The sequence below is a fragment of the Cucurbita maxima genome, unplaced genomic scaffold (assembly GCF_002738345.1).
Source record: "Cucurbita maxima cultivar Rimu unplaced genomic scaffold, Cmax_1.0 Cma_Scf00011, whole genome shotgun sequence".
NCBI classification, from domain to species: domain Eukaryota; kingdom Viridiplantae; phylum Streptophyta; class Magnoliopsida; order Cucurbitales; family Cucurbitaceae; genus Cucurbita; species Cucurbita maxima.
Window position 1 is genome coordinate 679,955 of NW_019272027.1, and position 21,037 is coordinate 700,991.

General features: G+C 37.2%; 3 protein-coding genes across 7 annotated transcripts; 2 read left to right on the forward strand and 1 right to left on the reverse strand.

The window, feature by feature from the left end:
• The first annotated feature begins 417 nt into the window (after window positions 1-417).
• On the forward strand, window positions 418-1,884 carry LOC111486560 (B-box domain protein 30-like). Its single transcript, XM_023133735.1, has 2 exons — window positions 418-795; window positions 1,750-1,884. The coding sequence occupies exons 1-2, from the start codon at window positions 418-420 to the stop codon at window positions 1,882-1,884; spliced, it is 513 nt and encodes a 170-aa protein (XP_022989503.1).
• A 2,170-nt stretch (window positions 1,885-4,054) lies between these two features.
• On the forward strand, window positions 4,055-11,979 carry LOC111486105 (peroxisome biogenesis protein 22-like). The gene is made up of 8 exons (XM_023133116.1): window positions 4,055-4,327; window positions 8,554-8,790; window positions 9,617-9,664; window positions 9,904-9,966; window positions 10,055-10,156; window positions 10,695-10,760; window positions 11,207-11,308; window positions 11,420-11,979. The coding sequence occupies exons 1-8, from the start codon at window positions 4,220-4,222 to the stop codon at window positions 11,522-11,524; spliced, it is 831 nt and encodes a 276-aa protein (XP_022988884.1). The 5' UTR covers window positions 4,055-4,219; the 3' UTR covers window positions 11,525-11,979.
• A 134-nt stretch (window positions 11,980-12,113) lies between these two features.
• On the reverse strand, window positions 12,114-20,367 carry LOC111486025 (zinc finger CCCH domain-containing protein 13-like). Of its 5 annotated transcripts, none has more exons than XM_023133021.1 (12): window positions 19,901-19,969; window positions 18,431-18,560; window positions 18,229-18,327; window positions 17,925-17,958; window positions 17,176-17,314; window positions 17,028-17,084; window positions 14,179-14,276; window positions 14,009-14,080; window positions 13,713-13,924; window positions 13,335-13,528; window positions 12,822-13,019; window positions 12,114-12,403 (listed from the first exon to the last, which is right to left on the reverse strand). In XM_023133021.1, exons 2-12 carry the CDS (start codon window positions 18,501-18,503, stop codon window positions 12,332-12,334), a joined length of 1,248 nt encoding a protein of 415 aa, XP_022988789.1. In that variant the 5' UTR covers window positions 18,504-18,560; window positions 19,901-19,969; the 3' UTR covers window positions 12,114-12,331. The 5 variants fall into 5 exon arrangements, with proteins under 5 accessions (XP_022988789.1, XP_022988788.1, XP_022988790.1 ...); XM_023133020.1 differs by lacking the exon at window positions 19,901-19,969 and adding an exon at window positions 18,920-19,371 and having other exon boundaries at window positions 18,431-18,791; XM_023133022.1 differs by lacking the exon at window positions 18,431-18,560 and having other exon boundaries at window positions 13,335-13,393; window positions 19,901-20,367.
• Between the last annotated feature and the right edge of the window lie 670 nt (window positions 20,368-21,037).

Genomic DNA, 21,037 nt, shown 5'->3' on the forward strand with positions numbered 1-21,037 from the left:
AGGTATATTTCGAATTTAATTCTAAAATTTCCATTTAATTTCAAATTCAATTTTCAAACTTCTCTATTTAGTTTCTTTTATAGTAAAAAATATTTTAAAATTATAGAGTCTAAATTATAATGATTTAATTTATTTTTAAAAATCAGGGGCTAAATTAGTAATTTAACCACAAATATCTGAAAAATCCAATGAATAAATATTATATTTTAGTTTTAAAAAGAACCATTCTTCCATTAAACCATGAAATCGAGAACTGTATTTTGTTCGGAATTGGGCAACTTGTAATTTAATATCTATAAATAAATAAATAAATAATATATTTTTTTTTAATTTCCTTCTTTGTCCTTTTCTGAAGCCTTTCGATATATAAACAATTCATTACGCTCAAAGCCTTGCCTTGACGATCAAGCTTTTCTGATGTGCAAAGGAGTAGAGCAAGAAGAACCTCCCCAACTCGCCGTCGAGCAGCGGCGGAGAACCGACAAGAAGACGGCGGTGGGCGGGGGAGGCGAGCCAGTGGCGTGCGAGCTCTGCGGTTCGAGGGCGTCGATGTACTGCCAAGCCGACGAAGCGTATCTGTGCGGAAAGTGCGACAAGTCGGTTCATGGCGCTAATTTCTTAGCGCAGCGGCACGTGCGGTGCCTTCTGTGCAGCCCGTGCCAGAGCCATTCGCAGAGATATCTGTTGGGAACTTCCATGGAAATGGAGATCCTGCTTCCTAGTATTGTGAGAAGCTTGGTGGAGAGGAATTACCGAAATTATCCCTGTCATCCACGTGATTTTGAGGACAATTTGGTAACTCGTTGCCTGTTTCTTTGGTCTCTTCGTTTCCAGATTTCAGCTTCGTTGTTGTTATTATTATTATTATTATTATTAACTTGCAAACCTTGCGTCCTTGAACCAATAACCATCTTTCGGTTAATCTAGCCTCCTCTGTCTCTCGGGACCAACAAGGGGTAGTACTGGAACTCCGCCTTTCAGCCTGGTCTTAGGCCCCGACTCACCCTTCATGGACGAACCTTGTGTAGGAACCCTTAGGTTTTTGTGGCATTGAATTCTCACTAATGTTTTCCTTACTCAAGCCGACATTCTCGCTTCTGCTTCATCCACCACGATCGACTTCAAATGATATAAAAATGTTTAAGTGAAGAGAAAATCATGATTGGAGTTGGCATATTCCTTACACTAGAGGAATTTGACCTATCCCAACAAGTCCTGCCAGATCGTCTGAAGCATGAACAGAATCACCTTTCTTTGTTCCGAAGGCCTAGCGAGTTAAACGAGTTTCTTTTCTTTCTCCGGACCGATGACTCGCTTGTTCAGTACTGCTAACTATTATAGGAGGAGTCCCCTCAAGACTACCAGTAGTTTCGGTTGTAGAATCTCGATTCCACCAGATTATCCATCCTTGGAAAAAGAGTGATACCTTTTCTGGAAAAGAAGACTAGAGAATGGAGAAAGATTTGGTGATCTAGGAGAAAGAGAAAGCAGTGGATGAGACCTTCGAGTCGCGTCTCAACCATTTCAGTTTCCGAAAAACGCATAAACCCCGGGATTTTCGTAAAAGAAAAGAGGAACGAGTGCCAAGGGACTTGAGTGACTCTCCCTAATCAATAAGCGGGAGAGGGACGAAGAAACTCGATCGGCTACTAGAGACGAGCAAGAGCCAGGGACGCACTCGACGAGCAGACGAGGGACGAGTGGTAGAAGCTTTGAAGGCAAATTCATCGTTTTTCGCTCGTCTTTCAGCCGGTCTCGTCATTCACTTCCCCCGTCCAAGGGAGTTTTCTTAGCTCCCGATACGCCGAATGCCGAATCTCCACTAAAAGCTTTTCAGCTTCTTCTTCTTTTGGTATTCTAGCCTTTTTGCCTTCTAGGAGATGATAAAGCAGTCTTAGTCCCTTCCTTAATGAGCGGTTTCCGCATATTCTATTAACGACACACGGGGACTCGAATCTCTTTTTCCCGGTGAATCAATTCCACTCTGCTCTGTCCGATATAGTACTGTAGTGACCTCTCTTTTATATTTAGGAAGATTATGTTTCTTAGTAATATTAAAATTTGAAAATGATGTGGATAGAAATTATATTATATTTTTGTTTTTAAAATATTATTACAGTTTATAAATTCTTTAGCCGGTTATGTATAGCCGTCAGTCTCACGATTTGAAAGGATGTCTACTAGAGAGAGGTTTCCACACCATTATAAGGAATGCTCCGTTCTTCTCTCCAATCCACCCCATTTGGAGGCCTAGCGTTCTCGCTAGCACACCTCCCTGTGTCTGGCTCTGATACCATTTGTAATAGTCCGAGACCACCACTAGTAGATATTATCCACTTTAGTCCGTTAGGTATTGCCGTCAGCTCCACGATTTTGAAATACGTCTATTAAGGAGAAATTTCTATACTCTTATAAGGAATGTTTCATTCCCCTTTCCAACCGATATAGAATCTCACAACAAAACTATGTACACATTGGTATAAAAAATTATCGATTTAGATTCTACTTTATCATCAATTCAATCACTATTCTCGTACCTTTTCTTTATCAACAAACATATCTCTTTACTTTGTACGAGATCAGTGTAGATTTAATCAGATTGATACCCTTTTCCATTTGGCTACTTAGCACCGATAATATAGTAATCCGTGCACCTCAAAGTAGATACTTGTTTGGCTTAAAAAGAAGAATTTTGGGAAAGAAAGTAGATAGAGGAAGAAAAGGGTGAAGACTTGTTGAAGAAAAAGCAAAACAACCACTTTGTGAGCAAAGAACAATACCAAACTTGATGGGATGTGCCAACAACTTCCGACCGACCAAAGCTAACTATCCAACGACCTTTCAGTTGGATTCTTCGGCTAAATAGAGCTACACTGAATTAAAGAAATCTAAGTTCGATTTAGTCGTTCTTGTCTCGTCTTAGATCACTTTTAGGTTCTTGAGTCGTTTTTTAACGCTTATGTATATCTACCAATTCTTTAATCATGATTGGACATAAATGTTGCGTATCCGAGTTATAGGCTTCCTTGGACTAGTATTCCAGTTCTACTAGTCCTCCTAGACTCAACTTAGGAGTCTAGATTAGATGGTCCATAGTTTTCTAGTCTGGAGCATCTTTGGATTTGTTCGTTTTAATTGGTAGACACCATGGAGCATAATCATCACGAAGCCCTATCAAGCTCTTTCTAATTCAAGATAGTCGAGTTAACTGTTCACTGGCCCTTGTGTATGTCATAAGAGCTCCGACTCTAAACTTTTATTGTATCATTATGGAAACTATCATCTTAGAAAACTACACTACTTGGATTGTTCGTGTCCTTAATAGATCCATAATGTTGTCATAACACAGGAAGGAGCAACTCTCGTGTTTATTGACTGCTCTAGCCCATTTCACAACTAAAGGATAGCTGAAAGTTCTCTATTCACACCCACATAGGCTCTAACACCATAAAGTGCTTATAGCAAAGAGCTTGCTCTGTTCATACTAATCACACGCACATTTTCATAAAATTTCAGCTAATGTTCAAAATTCGTTCTTTCTCTCTCGTCCGTGATTCAATTTGATTCTTTTACTAAAACGGTGGAATGTTTGATTACGAATTAGATACAAGAATTATGGAAAGTAATCGACTTTGAAAAGAGAAGTTTCGAGTAAAAAAAACTCGCCCTGTAACAGCCTAAGCCCACCAGTAACAAATATTTTCGGCTTTAGCCTGCTACATATCGTCATCAGCCTCACGGTTTTAAAACACATATGCAAGGGAGAGGTTTCCGCATTGTTATAAAAAATGTTTTTTTTCCTCTCCAACAGATGAGAGATCTCACACGACCAAACTGTAGCAAAATAATGAACGAAAGCTCTCGTTGAGTTTAGTCTCACATTTTACTTGTGACAATTTAAATATATAAGATATCAAAAATTTATTAAAAAAAAAGAATTAAAAATGTGTGGATAAGTAACCATTTGGCATTGGCCTCGAAATAAAATTAAAAATAATAATAATAATAAATAAATAAAAACCCGGGAAATTTCGGGTAATAAGATAAGTAATGAAGCCGGTTGAAGGTTTCATCGTTGCACGAGCCACGAAGGGGGAAGCAAATTCTCTCTCGGCCGTAACAATCCAGCGAGCATCGGCGGCGGAGGGATGCGATTCTCTGATATTTATCGAATTATCGGAAAATTATAAAGGCTGTTACAGTGTGTTAGGGCTCTATCATGGCGGAATTTTCTTCAAAAGAGGCGCTCGTCCGGCTGATCAAGCGGTTTGGGAGTAATCTAAGCGTCAAGCTATCCAGTTTATTCTCGATATTGTTTCAAAGCCGAGTTTGTTTCCTATTCCTTTCGTCTATTCGTTTTCGTCGAATTTTGCGGTAGAATCTTGGGAATTGTGTTTTCAAATTCTGCTACTCGTTCTAGTTTTTGTATTAACCGGTCCGGAAGTTTTGTGGAATGTTTGACATGATAATTTTGCATGATTGGTACATAAAGCGTCTTGGCTCTCTTATTTGATATGTTAATGCTGTAATGTGTTCGGTAAGATTGTTTTCTTTACCAAATTGTTGCTTCTCTCGTCTTCACTGTGGTAAACTATGACTGGTGTCTGATGAGTGTTTGAAATTGTCCGGTATCGTGAGCTATGGCTATATACTAATTGGACAAGATTGTCTTGTTTGTGAGCAGTAATCTTAGACTGGATGCTCGACGATGGTCTGTTTTTTTTTTTTATATAATAGTCCGTCATTGATAAAATTGATAGCAAGACAGTTTTCTTTAGGCATTGTGTTCCCTTAAAATCCAATCTTTTAGACGCAAATTCTTGTCTTGGACGTGCTGGATGAAAGTGGAATTTCAAATACGAACATTGACTACACTAAGGATTCAACATGAAGAAGTTTTATGGCTTCAGAGGTCTAAACGAAAATATCTCCAGGATGGAGATGACAACTCTGCCTTTGTCCATAAAATATGGCCAGTTGGAGGAACAGCTTAATTGTGGATGTTGGATGCACTGACCAGTGATGAGAGAAGTTTAATTAATGACCAGGGATGAATTTCTTAATTTCTTTTTCCAAAGGCTCTACATACACTACAGAAAAAATGGTAGAAAAAAGCTCAATTCTAAGGGTCTAAACTAGGATCATATCTCACTTGAAGAAAGTGTAAAAAGTTTAAACGAGATTCACTGAAGAAAAACTTTCAACTGATTCTCTTCTCTTGGAAAGAAAAAGATCCCCGTCTAATTGCTTAAGATTGACAAAAAATGGAAAACTATCGGGTGAAATTAGAACTATGGTCAGATAAGTAACACTTGAGCAACCCAATGATTCCTTCATATAGTGGATGATTAAAAAAAATCTCCCGCTCAATTGTTGAGATATTGAAACTTTGAAGCACATAGGAGATGCATGAGGAGGTTTTGTTGAGAGTGCCAAAAAGACATTATTGCATATGAGCCTAATGGAACCCACCATCTGAATAAAGAAAAACTCAGGGTTTCATACCAATCGAAGTCTTTGTAACATCATCATCAAAGACTCTCCCTTATGGTCAATATAGACCCTTGCTTCAATGGAGATTTGTTTTTGATGTTATGGGTTTCCATGGCATCAGAGCATCGTTGAAAGGAATCTGCATAGTCGAGGATGATGCATCATTGAAAGGAATCTGCATAGTTGTGGATATTGAGGTTATCAAAAACATCAAGAGGCATCTTTGGACCATACCCTTGGTCAAACCACCTAGGCACATCACCAAAAAGGATTTCTCAAGTACATTATGACTCAACAGTCCCTAACCTACATATCATAGAGGTAGTGGTCATACCCCAAAGCCCTGAAAAGGTTAATATCACCCCTATCCACCACAGATTGCCCCTAACTGTCCAAGCCCACCCCTACAAAAATAGCTCAACCCCTCAGCCAAGCCCAGCTCTCGCACCCTCTCCATTTGCCATGCCTCGTGGACCCATAGCTTTCCCACTCGATCAACCTACCTTCACATATAAAAGCCCACCTCCCCACATAAACCAAAGACCACAAGTCCCCCACCTCACTTTTCGCCAACCTCCACAATCCCATCTATTATACCACTTATTATCCCTGATCCACAAGTTGTGACAACATCACCAAAAATACATGTCATCACATAAAGAACCAAAAAACCTTCCTCGTCCCAGTAACAAAATTCTCTATTGTCGGCTCTCACGAAGAATCCAATGACGAATATGCATCTAGTACTCTCTCCCTCTCCACAGCGCCCCCTCCCCCAATCCCCTTTTATGGGTATTTTTGATCTCTCCCTCCCACCACTAGAGATTATCCTTGCGAATATAGAGCTTGACACTTTTCTTCAAGAAAAGCATAATGATATAGATGAAGAAGAAGTCACCCCGGTATCGGAAAAACTCACACTTGTACTGACCATTCAAATCCTAGCACAATGGCTACAAGAACATGGCTATTCTATCGAGGAACAAGAAGCCCAACACAACCAAGAAATAGAGAAAATGGTCAAGAGAGATTGTTGGCCTCCTTTCGAACACCAATTATAAGAAATCTAGTAAGTCAGAATCGGGTGGTCAATACCTTTTATAATTATTATCTCTTGAAATCTTAAAGGTTTGGGAGACTGACAAAAGAGAACCCTCATCAAGACCTTCCTCCTCAAATACAATCCCATTATGGTCGTTTTTCAAGATGGTTAAATCCCTTTGGAGTGCATGGCATATTGGTTGGACATCTTTGGATGCCTCAGAAACATCGGGAGGGATCTTAGTAAAGTGGAATAACCCAACTCTAATTATCTTGGAGTCACCAAAGGTTTTTACACCCTAACCACACATTACATTGGCTGACGGACCTGTGGACCCTGTAGATATCAGGAAAGGCCTCTCTTCTGCTAGGAATTACAAGATCTATATTGCCTTTGCACAGAAAACTGGTTATTGTTTGGCAACTTCAATATCTCTCGGTGGGCACATAAAAAATCTAACGGAAAATTCACTAGAGGCATGAGACACTTCAACAACTTCATAAGAGAAGTTGAACTCATTGACCTTCCCCTCAATAATGGTCTCTATTCCTAGTCAAACAATAGATTTCCACTCACCTTGACACTCATCGAAAAAAATTTTGCTACAAAAAATCTCTTTGGAAAACTTGGTAATGCTGGTGTTCAAGGGTTGAATACATTTACTTCTTTATCATTCTCCCATTGTACTTTCCATGGGATGTTATAAATGGGGACCCTTGCCCTTTCGCTTCGAGAATATGTAGTTGAACCACTTTGAATTTTGCTAATGGTAGAATACCGGTGGAAGAACACGCCACTCCATGGATAGCCACAGTTTCATCAATGAACTTAAAAAGCTAAAAGAAGTCTTAAAGAAATGGAACAAGGAGGTTTTCAATTGTATCTCCACAAAAACAAACCAACTCCTTATTAAAATTTCTCTACTTGATCATAGGGAGGAAACTGGCTCCATCACTTTAGTCCAACACAAATCTCATGAAGGTAAAACTTATCTTGTTGGTAGCGAAGGAAGAGCAATCTTGGAGAAAAAAATGTAAGAAATGGTGGCTAGAGGAGGGTGACATAAACTCCAAATTTTTCCATCGTATCATGGTTTCAAAGAAACGAAAGAGTACCATCATGGTAATTCTATCAACACAAGGAAAAAGTTTGGTAAACAAGGATGAAATTGTATTAGAATTTGTGTCCTTTTACATGTTATACACAAAGGTCAACACCTTCATCGAATCTTCCCACAATCTTGACTGGAAACCAATTGATCCACAGCCAGTAGCCTCCTTTGAGGTTACTTTCACCGAAGAAGAGGTAGGAAAGGCGATACAGTTCCTAGGCACAAACAAAACTCCTGGACTGGATTGTTTTACCTCAAAAGGGCGTGGAAAAAGTCTTGGAAGAGGGATTATAATCAAATCATCCTCGAATCACTATTAAATATCTGTGTTTGTAGGAGCAGACAATTTGGATCCCATCCTCATTGTCAACATACGCGAAGATGAGTGACAAGTAAAAAGAAGGGCTCAGTCTTTTAACTTAACCTTAAAAATGGGTATCATTTGTTTGATCATAATTTGTGATTACCGTTCTCAAGGAGAAGGTCTCGGTTCCAAATTTGGAATGTGATCAGAGGATGCCTTTTTTATTATCTTCCTAGTCATTTTTAATGGGAAATCAAGAGGGAAGTTCAATGCTTGAGGGGGGTTGAGACCTAGAGTTCCTTTGTTGCCTTCCCTTTTTGACCGCTGAGTAGATGGTTTTCAGGAGATCTGAAAACAAATTATGTCACTAATAGTAGGGGTGTAAACAGTTCGGTGATAAGACTTGGGGAATTAATAATCTCTTCATATAGTTGTGTCAAATTTTGCCTTCCCTTATTGATGGTTTGACTAGTAACATTGGAAAAAATTATAAATTCCTCTTTTTGATAGACTTGGGGAGTTATCTGTGATCTTATGGCAGGTGTAACAGGTATTCTATACCTAAGATGACAATTTAATGTCTCATGTTCTAATTTGTTGCAGAATCTGCGGTCTCTTGGTGCTATTGCGGGCTTTGCTCTTGCTGTAATCTTCTCATGGAAAATGTTAAAACCACCTAGTGAACATCACAGAAGGCAACGGAAAAGGCAAACTTCTGCAGCAGGCAACTCTGACATTGGCACCGATTCAAATTCACAATTGACTACTTCTGCAACTTGTTCTCCATCAGAGGATTCAGGTGCACAAACTGTTGACAATGAATTTTACCGGCCATTGAAGGTAAGTGGCGGGTTTTCTTTGCCTGACATACAATTCGTAAACATATGTGCTTATAGTTTAAAATGTTCACTTTCATCCTTCAGTTTCATATAGATTAACTCATGAGATTTAGGACATAGTTCAAATAGGTTCCTAGAATCATTATTCCATTACTGATATTAGCAAAAAACTTATTGGGAAAATTATATGATAATGTGGCTTTGCATATCTAGTCAATTCCAATGTGGCAAGTGTGTGTGTGTTTGTGTATATATATATTTGTGTGTGTGTGTGTGCATGTATGTATTTATGCATGCATGCTTGTGATAAAACCTGATCTGTTTCTGAATGATTTTGGCGAAGCAAAGGGAGATTCAAGGGCTTCCATCTCTCCAAAATACTCTCAAGAAGTCTTACAAACAGATAGCAAAAACCTACATCCTCTACTCACATAAACACCCTTAAAAACCTCCTGCAACAACAAATCATTACGATACTCTAGCTCACTCATAAAACAAACAGCATAGAATGTTCTCATTATCATTCTCTCTGTTTCTCTCTTTCCTATGTGTATACACTTGGGTCAACAATTCCAGAACCACATCATTTAAGTCAGTTAATCATTTAACTTCTCCAATCAAATTCTATTAGCGTCATTAATGTAATAGTGATTTCATAAACCTAATTGAACCATTTCATACCTCAAGTATTATAATGTTGCTTTATCAAAGCATAGGAACTGAAATGAACTTTTTCAGACACTAAACATGCTTTTTTTTTTTTTTTTTTATACTATTTTTTACTTATTAATTACTTAATTTACAATGAGTGTTTGGTTTTACCTCAGCCAACTTTGGAGCAAATTGTTAGACAGAAGCTAGGTGGCGGAAGAAAGGTAATCAAACATATCAGTAGCCTCGATATGTTTATGTCTTGCAATGAGTTATTTCATTAAAAATGGATAACATTTTAATCCCATTGACCATTCATCACAAGTAAGCTTAACCTTGCTATTTAACATTTATCATTCTACGTGCTCAAAAGCCTACCTGTTGAAGTTGGCATTCATCTTGTACAAGCATATAAAACATATGTTAAAATGGCAAGTTCTGATCCAATTTCTTGTTATTTCAGGTAACTTGCCGTCTACTTGGAATCATTTTGGTGGAAAACAGTTCAGAAGAGCTGCAAGTTGTGGTATTTTTCCTATCAGTGTATTTGGGAATGAAATGATATTTGAGAACGAAACTTGGTTGGGTTTGATGTTTTGTAATGTTACTGGCAGAATCAAGCAACTGTGAGGTCCTCTGTCGTGGATGTGCTTTTAGAGATCACAAAACATTGTGATCTCTATTTGATGGAAAGAGTTCTTGATGAGGAAAGCGAGGTGAGATTTTAATTTATCAGGATGAACTTTTAAAATGTTAGTGAACGCTGTAAAATGTTTTCTCGCTTACAATTATTGGCAGAGAAGATTGTGCTTTCTCTCTCTCTCTCTCTCTCTGTGCTTTACAGTCAAACCACGCACAGACTTGAACAACAAATAAAAAAAAGATCGTTTAGCATCTAAATATATTGGAAAGCTAACCTGAAGCGTTAAAATTTTATTTCAATACAAAAATATTATGCTTTCTGATACTTGGCTTTTACTGCGATTATTTCCAAACATAGCATGCGTTTGATCTCATTTTCAGTGCAACGAACACCTTGAGAGGGCTTTTATATTCGACTTCAGTTATGTTAGTTTTGAATCTTTTTAAATTTCAAATACCAAAGTCCACGTATGGATTATTTTATTTATGGTAATCCTGGAGCTGCATTCTACCTTATTCACTAAACATCCAGGATTTATATGCATTTTTTTGCAGTATCTTCATTTCTCATCGCATCAATAATTTTAATACTGAAAAAAATATCTTTTGCAGAGAAAGGTTATTGTGGCTCTGGAAGATGCTGGTGTTTTCACATCAGGTGACATGATCAAGGATAAGGTTGACCCCCCATACATGAACTTTCTTTGTTTAATTTTGCTCAGTCGGATTCTATTGCCTATCCTTCTTGTATTCTTCATAGTTTCAGTACCTGGACTTGAATTCTTTTTTTTCTTTTTCTTTTAAGATTGTTAAAATGAATCTTAGCGTTTTTCAGTTATTTATTTTCTTGTTTCTCGGTTGCTGCAATGATATGGGCATTTGACATCATTCTGTCAATTACCTCTTTTTCTTATTACGTTTCTTAACACTTTTGGGATCCCACCCCGTCTCACGCGGCCTACCTCTGTATTTTAAGACCTGTGAAATGCCAGAGAGAAGCTAGCTGAACTTTTTATATTCTTGACATGTCATCTCGATATCATCACTTCATATAATTTCAGCTGCTTTTTGCTTCCTTTGTTAACTAATTTCATCTTAAATTTTGTACCACCTGCTGTGTTTAGGTTCTCTTCTGTAGCACAGGAAGTGGGCGGAGGTCTTTCGTTCGGCAACTAGAACCTGATTGGCATATTGACTCGGATCCTGAAATTGTTTCTCAACTTGCGGTATATTTCCATTAAATTTTACCGTGGCTAGATTATGAAGGGTGATCAGACATGAACAAAATTTTCAATATTTTTTCAGACCAGTCTGCTAAGTTTGTTTTTATACCACAGAGATACATCAAGTGTCAGCTTCACATAACTGAAGTTAAGCCTGACCGGACAGCCTCCAATGTTTTTACCTCGGCATCACTGGAGCAGTTCTTTCAATGCACATGACACAGAGCAGCAGAAATATATGTAGAATATTTCTTTCTTTCAATGGAGTTCTTCGTCTTCGATTTTATGTGCATTACTTCCTGCAAATGATCTACATTTCAGGCAATGCTCGGTTCTTTGTTTCATCCTGTAAGTGCATCTCTTTAACAAGTGACTGTGTTACTCCCAACCCTCCATGGGAAAAATAAGTGCATAGGCATATGGATAGCAGCAATTAGATGCAGATGCTCTCCCCCATCTTTAGGAAATCTTAGGCTCTGTTTTTCGAACCCACCCAATTACTGTGTTATCCCCCAAGGTTTTGCCTAGTCCATCACACCAAGTTGTACTAACCTTTAGCTCTTTAGTTTTGAGAAACCTTGTTCTACTGCCCCTTCACCCCTTTTTAGCTCTTTAGTTTTGACTTCATATTCACCAATTTATTTTTCATGTTCTAAATATGATCTCTTAGATTTTCAAAACCCCTCCCACGGTTTCCATAATTCAATTTAGAATTATACAAATACTGCATTGAATTGCTTGAAAGAGAATTGAGATTTGTGATGAATCACAAAGTAAATTAGTGCATTGAAATGCTTGTACTAGTTCGGAGAGAATATCTTCGTCATGATAATTCAAAAATAGCAACCAAAATCTACCAAGAAAAAAATAGAATGGAGAGGTCATCGGTATCTGATATGCTAAATCACAAACTCGAAAATTACAAGTGTATTAAACAAGAAAGTATAAAACCCCAACCTGCGCGCAACTCTATGAAACTAATTACTTTACTAAGAAGTCATTTAATCTCTACAACAGGATTCAATGTTAGGCATTGTCCAAGCGTGCCCTTTCGTCATCGAGCGTCACCACATCTACATTTTGATCTTCACTTTCATACTGCAAGTCAAATATTATGTTAGATGCTACAAGAGGTGACAATAGTTTTTATTCTTTGTTGAAGAAACAAAACCATTGAATAACACTCTGTGACTTTCTACAGTATCAGCTCAAGCCCACCCCTAGCGGGGCTTTCCCTCAAGGTTTTTAAAATGTGCCTAATAGGAAGAGGTTTCCACACCCTATTTCGTTCTCCTCCCCAATCAATGTGAGATCTTACAATCCACCTCCCTTCAAGGCCCAACGTCCTCGCTGGCACTAATTCCCTTTTCTAATCGATGTGGGATCTCACATCTACCTTTCTAGGTTCAAACTTATAGAAGAAACAGAAGAAACAAAGTAGAAAAGTTCCAATTGTACCATATATTGGGATTAAACTAAAAAAGTGAAAGTTGTGAAATTCAGAGAACTTTCTAACCCTTGAATGGTTAATTTCACGGATTGGAGGTGGAGGGGGGGGCGGAAAGGGCAGGCTACCGAACGAAGCTTCCTTAGTATTTTCCCTCGTTTCGTTCACTTTGTTGTTGATTTCCAATTCAATATCAACTTCTTCATCAACTGCATGGGCAGCCATGCTGGTTAATGGCACAACAACACCTGATTCCAGACCCCTAACCTGCGCAGATTTGAGTTGAGAAATTGAGTGCATAGACGTAAAAAGAATTTAACGATGTAATTTGCAAAGCATATAAGGAAAGCTTCATATTGATCTTGCAAGACAGAGGGAGAATGTTATCCTAGGTCCTGACAACAACAAGAACTATGAAAGGACGAATTATATAGATAGAAAGTAGCACACTTCATGCTTGCCATAACCTATATGCATCGTGTTCCATATGTCGATAACAAATCAGACATCCAAACCTCAAACGCACAGCAGGTTGTACATTGTACAAACAAATAAAATTGAATATAAAAATATCAAAGTCACCTTATCCGCAGAAGAAACAGTGGTAGATGTCCTTCCTCTTTTCTGCTTGCTTTCATTTGCTGTAGGTATCAAATCATTGACTTCATTGCCAACCGCCTCAATTTTGCTATATACCGATTGAGAAGGATGGGCATTCCACCGAGAGAACCTTCTCAATCTGCCCACTGCCTCTTTACTTCCTTTGTTTAAATCAGCTAATGTAGCATGCACAAATTTTATTCCAAGTATGAAAGAAAGAAAGGTCCAAGACGAAAAACATCATAATTGCAAATTATCACAGCCCACGAAGGCTGAAGGCATATTAAGAGATTCCAAACCAAATAAAAGATTTTTTTTTTAAAATGACACATCAATATGAAGTTAGTTCTCAAAAGGCACCTCGTTTTGAGTTTTCCGCAATATCTTGAACAACATGCTTCTTCTTGCTTGCAGAATTGTCTTTTTGCAGGTCATGAAGAGGGCTAACTGCATGAAAACCAGGGTCCTCTCCATCGCTCACAATATTAATGCTCGAGTCTTCTTCATTGGCACCAATTTTATTAACATCCGACCCCAGCTGATCCCCCAACTGTTGAAGTCGGGCTTGCGAGCTACAAGTTCAGAAAAGATCATAATTTTCAGAAAGTCATAAGCATTAGAAAGTGCAACCAAAAGAATTGGACAAGTATACTTGCCGCTTCAGTTCATCTTGTATCCTTGAGTAACGATTATGTGCTTTGACAAATTTCTTGATTTTTGATTTGATCCTGAATATTAAAGATCCAAGAAAAATAGGAATAAGAGGTAGGTGTCCACTTTCAGCAGGAAACATGTTAACGTGTACTTAAAAGACGATTATGAGTACCTTCTAGAATCCTCCCTCTCTTTATATAATTGGGATTCTAGCTCCTGAATTCTAGAAGTTAAACTATCCACTTCTTGGATCCTCTCATCCAGATAGACCTTCAAAGATGGAAGTACAATTTGCTAATATTTTCAATATATATTTATAAGATCATTTCACTGAGCAAATGAAATATACATTATCTTGAAAATATTGCTCAGTCAAAATATCAATCAATAGCATATGACACTTAAAACAGCATAAAAGTGCCTTCCCAGTTAAGGGAGTTCCAGTTCCAACCATATGATAAGAATTAAGTGACCACTACGCACTCTAGTGGCAAATTTTGGGTCAACCAGGTTGCAAAGTTTTCAACTAGTAGACATTAAAATAATCTCCGTTAGGAATGAATCTACACTACTGTGAAAGAGGAAAATACAAATATTTATTATGCATTCAAGATGCTTAGTTCAGTCAAAACTGTTCCCATACCCTACTTACCCCACAAATCCCCGACCCTAAGCTGATTATTTCAACCCCATAACTGACCAACAAGCTCACTCAGTCACCTACAGGCCAACCAAAGCGATAAGCTGGTATCAACACTAACCACCACATGGAATGATGAAAGAAACATGGAATAATGTCAACCATTTTTGGGACCTGAAGTTTGGTAGAAACCTAAAGGATAACGACACTACAAAATGAGCCAAATTAAGCCTCAAGCTTGCCCCCGTTGTATTGTCTAATGAAGCAGACTCATTGACATGACTTCCCATCACTGACGAAGTCTAGTCTACAAAATCTTTGATGACAGAAAAAAGTAGAAGCAATAAATCTTGGGCTAGCAAAAATAATATGGAAAGGAAATCATCTTAAAAAGTTAGAAAGTATTTCCTTTGGGAAATAGCGCATAAAGCCATTATTACAAGTGAAAATCTTTAAAAACATGACTCTATTTCCAAATTGGTGCCTATTAGGTAAGAAACAAAACGAATAACAAATGCATTTATTTATGCATAAGCTCAAAATTTTTTGACAAAAATTCTTAATATCTTCAGATGACATCTCACTTTTCCTAGGAAGGTAAACAATTTATTGGATATGGCCTTAACGTATCACCCCTTCAAGAATACAAAAACCATACTATGGAAAAACTTCATCATTGGTTTCTTTTGGAATATGTGGAAAGAAGTAAATCAAAGAGTATTCACAGAAAAGACACAAACTTATACAAAACTCTTCAACAATATTGTTTACCACATTATATCTTGGTATAAATTGTCTAATATCTTTGCTTCCTATAGTCGTACCTCCCTCTTTGTAAATTGGGAAGGACTTTTTGTAAAAATCATGGATGATGCATCCCTTTTGTAATTTACAAAAGTCAATGCAATGTGAGAAAGCTTCAAGAGTTTTTTTTTTTTAAAGGATCTTTGTGCATCCTTTTTCCTCGTCTCTATTTCCTTTTGAATAAGAGATCGCATTCAATGGCATTAGTGTTGTCTTCTCATAATCTCTCTTGTTAGATCTCCTTAGGGTTTTATCATTCTCTAATTAGTATGGAAGCAATTGATGAGGTGGCCTTCTTTATACCCTTTGAGAATAGGTTATTATTTTGGGGAGGAGAGATACTAGGGTCTAAACCCCAATCCTTTTAGGTGCTTTCTCTAGTCATTCCTTTTTTCATTCTTTGTCTTTCTCACTTGCCTAGATAACTGCTCCTGAGGCTTCTATTTTTGCTTCTTTCTTGAAGGTTAATATTCCTAAGAAGGTGAACTTTTTAGCGTTCCAAGTTTTACTTGGGAAGTTAACACTCAAAATCACATCTAAAGTCACTCTACCTCAATGTTGTATCTGCAATGGTGCCTTCTCTGTAGGAGGAATGAAGAGCATTGGTCTCATTTACTGTGAGAGGGCCAGTTTGCTAACTTCATGTGGGGTTGGTTGATGAGTTCTTTTGGCGTTAGAAGGTGTTCTTGCATTCTCCTAATAGAATTCTTAAGAGACGAAGAGAAGTCGAGTGGGGAGGTTCAGGAGCTTGTGAGGTTTAATGCTTCCTTGTGGGTATCAGTCACTTGACCTTTTTGGAATTATGGTCTTGGATTTGTCCTTACAAATTGGAGCCTTTTTTGTAGTTAGCTTTTGGGCTCTTGAGCATTAGTCCACCAAAAGCTAAGTACAATGAAAACTTTTGGAGTTCACGTCTTATGAGCATTAATCTTCTCATTCAATCAATTAAAAGTTCTGTTTCTTGTTACAAAAAAATAAAATAAAATAAAAAAAAGGTTTAGCGGTCAGACTAATGGCTCTTCACTGACTTCATTGATGCTAAATCATCTTCCGCCCTTTCACCGTCTCATAAACTTCAGCTACTCTTGCCTAAGTTTTGGATCCAATGCCGACTAATTTGCTCTCATGCCAATTTGTTGTCCAATAAAAACAAAAACTGAAGCTTAAAACTTCACTAAAAATGAGTGGACCTTTTCTTTTCTTTTTTTTAGGAATAAAAGAATTTTCATTGAGGAAAAAATAAAAGAATACAAGAAATACAAAAATAAAGCCCACACAAGGGAGCCAAACTACAAGGACGGACTCCAATCCAGTAAAATAAGACCTAGAGGGTAATTACAAAAAGGTCACATCACTGAAGCCTAGATAGAAACATAGAACCTAACAAGGGACCAAACATCTCAACCCACTCCAAAGAATACATTTGGGAAAATACTATCATAAAGGAAATTTTTAATAAGAGTTTTAGATTGTATTGCCTATTGCATGGATAGAGAAAAGGAAATATGTATTGCCTATTGATTATTGCCTGCACAGAATTAGAGGCAGGAATCAGAAAATAAAGAGACAATACTTACCTCAGCTTGGTGTTTGTGGTGCTCAGCCATCTCAATATCTGCCTGCATCTTGTTTAACTGTGTGATTCAAAGATGATCAAACAAGATTTCCAGAGCGTAACTGTTTCTTAAATAGAAGATAAAAGTTAGAAACCATCGTTTTGTTTACCTGCCCCTCAAGAGTGTCTCTAGAAGCAGATGAGATTTTCCCTTCTCTATCTCGTTCTTCACTCCTATCTGAAATCCTCAAATTCCCAGAATAATCATTACGGGAATCCCCATATTCTTTTTTCCTTCTTTTACGATCACTGAGACAAGAATGTGTACCATTTCAAGATATTCACCAGAAAGTTACTAAGAAGCAATTTTTTGTGCCAGTACTCATGAAAAAAAAATATTTGGGTGTAGAAGAATGAAATCAGGCCATACTAATATGCCACATAAGATCTTCAAACCAAGACGTAAAAAAAATTGTAAAGTTCAAGCATGGCTCAGGAAATAATGGAATCAGGCACTGGAAGTACTCTCTTAACAAAACAAAAGAAAAAAAGGACTGGAAATACTCAAGTAAGAAGAAAGTCGTCAATATACATGGCTATTTTCCCATGAGAAAAATCTCATAAACATTCCTCGTGAGGGCTTCAAATAAAATTTGATCCCTCAATAGATATTTCCATCACAAGTTCCATTCCTAACTTTCCTTCACTTGAATTCTTAGATAATATAATCTGACTGCAGATCAATTTTCTTATTATCTTTCACACTTTAGTATCAATCTAATAGTAAAAGGCAATCAAGTATCACTGCTACAACATAAACATATAAGATGGGGATCATAAATTGAGAGCCAGCACGGCCTCCAGTGATAAAATAACATGAGAATACAATTTTTTAAAAAGAAAGATTGTCGCAATTTACCTTTGTCGTTCAAGTGACCAGGATGAGCTATAATCTGCAATTCCAATTCCACATGAGAGAAATCAGAAAGGAACTTTGCTATTAGTACATGTAAAAGAATTGTGCAGTCCACATATTCTCTTAAAATATAATTGCATCTGTATGTTAAGAATCATGCTTCCTACATTCCTTAATTAGAAAATGTAAAAAGAAAGCATCATATAAGTTAGGGATCGCAGCATAGGTGACATCGAGAAAAGACTACTTGTGGGAGGGGGAAGGAGACACACACACACACACACGAAGAAAAACATGACTTTAATACCGCGAGGTCCATGTCGTCCCCTGGAATCCCTTTCCTGCAAAGGAGAATGCCTGCTGTCAAGCTTATGCCTTAAATCATTTCCTCTATATTCCCGTCTACCTGCAAAGATGGGGAAATTTTATTTTAACAAGTTTAGTTAGCGCCAGATATTCTTTCTAAAAAAATTGATGAAGCAATGAAGTCCTTACAAGGATTATCTTACCATTACATGGAAAAGATGAGAAACAAAATAAGGAACAGTAATAGTGCCGCCATGCCAGTTCCAAAAGGGCCATAGAAATATTGAAAAGATATAGAAAAATCCATGCCTGGGATAAAACCCTTTAGATAACCTTCATATTCAGAATAGAACGAAGGATTAACTCCTGTGTCCTCGATGAACAAGAAGTTCACATAACTTTTATCTAAATGGGAGATATCTCCGGGATTCCACATAATGATACAAGTACATTCCAATGATATCGATTCAATTTCAATTCTTCATGCAATACTCCCATAAAAATTGCATCACTCCAACGAGATGTACATTTGGCATACTCAGGAGGCATAAACCAATGAAGAACCTCTTCTAAGAGAAATGAAGCCCCGTGAACGACGGTGGCATAACAGAGAAAACCATAACGGAATAATTAACAAAAGCCGTGGGAGATATATAAATTAGGGAAAACAATTATACTCTTCAACAAAGAACCTCTTCTAAGATAAATGAAGCCCCGTGAACAACGGTAGCATAACCGAGAAAACCATAATGGAATAATTAACAAAAGCCGTGGGAGATATATAAATTAGGGAAAACAATTATACTCTTCAACAAGTACTTTCTGGTTTAGTTGATGCACCACAAGGGCCATAAACATCTCCAGGAATATATAACAGGCAGCTCTATAGAGAAAAATCCACCATATCCATTCCAATGAAAAAACTCTGATCCCGATGATTATTTTTTACTAGCACTTCATTGGCCAGCAACTTGAAGAAATTTTTATTCGGAATCATTCAACTTCCTTCTATAATAAATATCCATTGGTAGAGGCGTGGAGTCTCATGTGAAAACTTGTGCTGAACCAATTAAAGTATTGAAGATAGCAAGCAACAAGATACCCAAACCATAGAGCCATAGATGAGGGAGATTGTGTTCGTATAGCCATACATACACAGCAGACAGAATACTTTCAGATCATTAACTGAAAGAACCTACTTATTAGTCTAAAGAAGCGCCTCTAATCGGGAAATATGAACCGTATAATTAAGAAAAAAAACATACACATTAGAAAATGGTACTTAACAGGAATAGAAAGAAAGAAGAAAGAATATGAAGGCCAGACATTAATAGGATTAAAAAAAAAGAATGCTACAAATCAAGCCCTCAACATTAATTATAACAAGACGATCATAACGGAAGAAAAAAGCACCATTAGTCCTAAACTACTCTATTCCTCTCCCCGGTGGTTAAAGACAGAGATCCCTTGAATCAAACTCATACCCAAACAACTAAACTCAACAACATCATCTCACCCCTATACCACTGTTAACGTTGAATGTAAAATCAGCGACATATAACCAAACTTGCAGACACATATAGCCTCTAACTACCATAAACCTCCATTTCATCAACCTAAATCTCACAATTAGAGAACACATTGAAAGATTAAAGATATAAGGGGAAAATTACCGTCGTGAGCACCAGCAAATCGCCTGAGTTCAGCGGTTCCATGCGCGAACGAGCAACTTGGCCGAGAACAGCGGCCTTTCTGGTAAAGAACGCATAACTTCGTTTTGAAGAGTTTGCTCCCAACCACCATCGATGAACATAAACAGTAACTGAAAATAAGTATATAGTCAAAGTCGCAGCAATCGCCGGCTGTATCCGCTCCGCAGCGACGAATTAGAACTAATAGATGTAGAACCGAATTGAAGTAGTTCAGTCGCTAAAATCAGCTTCTATAGATTACAAAGAATCAGAGAATATATAAAAACAGTAGTCCAATAGAAAATATTCGACGGCAGTAAATCGCGATAGCAGAACTTCCTGAGCTATCCAAAGCAAAACGCGACGGCTGAGACGAACGCCGTGAACATGATTATCAGGGTTTCATTTCATTCCCCGCGTTTTAAGCAATGGCGCCGATGCTTCTGAAAGCTAATTGTCGGCTAAATAATTAAAACTAAATTAATAAAAATTGTTTTTTAACCTCTTTTTTTTTTTTTTTTTTTTTTTTTTTTTTTCGTCAAAAATGCATTTTAATAATTAATTTTAAAAAATTTAAAATGTCCCATAAAAAAATTCATAACATTATGTTTGGGTGTTTTGGCCTGTTACATATGAGTGTCATCCTCACGGTTTTACTCTCATCCTTTCTTGGAGACTAACGTACTCACTGGCACACCCACACCGCCTAGTGTCTAGCTCTATATCATTTGTAACAGCTCAAGTCAACGACTAGCAAAACTAATAGTTATTGTCCGCTTTTACCCTATCGTAGTTAGTCTCGTGATTTTAAAAGAGTCGGTTGAGGAGAGGTCTTCACATCCTTACAATGAATGTTTGGTTATCCATCTCAATCAACTTGAGATTTAACCTTTATTAAAAAAAACACACAATAAAATAAATTATTACATATGGAAACTGTCTATCTACACTTTATAAATCATCTTCGAACATTTTAGTTTTTTTTTTATCGGAAATATATTTTTATTTTTTTAAGTTTAAAAATATTTTTAAAGTTTTTAATACATTTTATGAAAGTTAAATGGGTAACGTAGTTAATAATAAATATTAAAATTAATTTTTAAAAACAATTAGAGTCCT

Excerpts from the sequence above, each read along its gene's own strand:
- LOC111486105 (XM_023133116.1), top strand. The coding sequence starts at position 4,220 with ATGGCGGAATTTTCTTCAAAAGAGGCGCTCGTCCGGCTGATCAAGCGG. Across the intron at positions 4,328-8,553 it reads CGATATTGTTTCAAAGCCGA|AATCTGCGGTCTCTTGGTGC; the intron begins GTTTGTTTCCTA and ends AATTTGTTGCAG. Across the intron at positions 11,309-11,419 it reads AAATTGTTTCTCAACTTGCG|AGATACATCAAGTGTCAGCT; the intron begins GTATATTTCCAT and ends TTTATACCACAG.
- LOC111486560 (XM_023133735.1), top strand. The coding sequence starts at position 418 with ATGTGCAAAGGAGTAGAGCAAGAAGAACCTCCCCAACTCGCCGTCGAG. Across the intron at positions 796-1,749 it reads GTGATTTTGAGGACAATTTG|CCGGTCTCGTCATTCACTTC; the intron begins GTAACTCGTTGC and ends CTCGTCTTTCAG.
- LOC111486025 (XM_023133018.1), bottom strand. The coding sequence starts at position 20,030 with ATGGTGGTTGGGAGCAAACTCTTCAAAACGAAGTTATGCGTTCTTTAC. Across the intron at positions 17,959-18,228 it reads GGGACGACATGGACCTCGCG|ATTATAGCTCATCCTGGTCA; the intron begins GTATTAAAGTCA and ends TTGGAATTGCAG. Across the intron at positions 14,081-14,178 it reads GAGAGGGAGGATTCTAGAAG|GATCAAATCAAAAATCAAGA; the intron begins GTACTCATAATC and ends TTTAATATTCAG.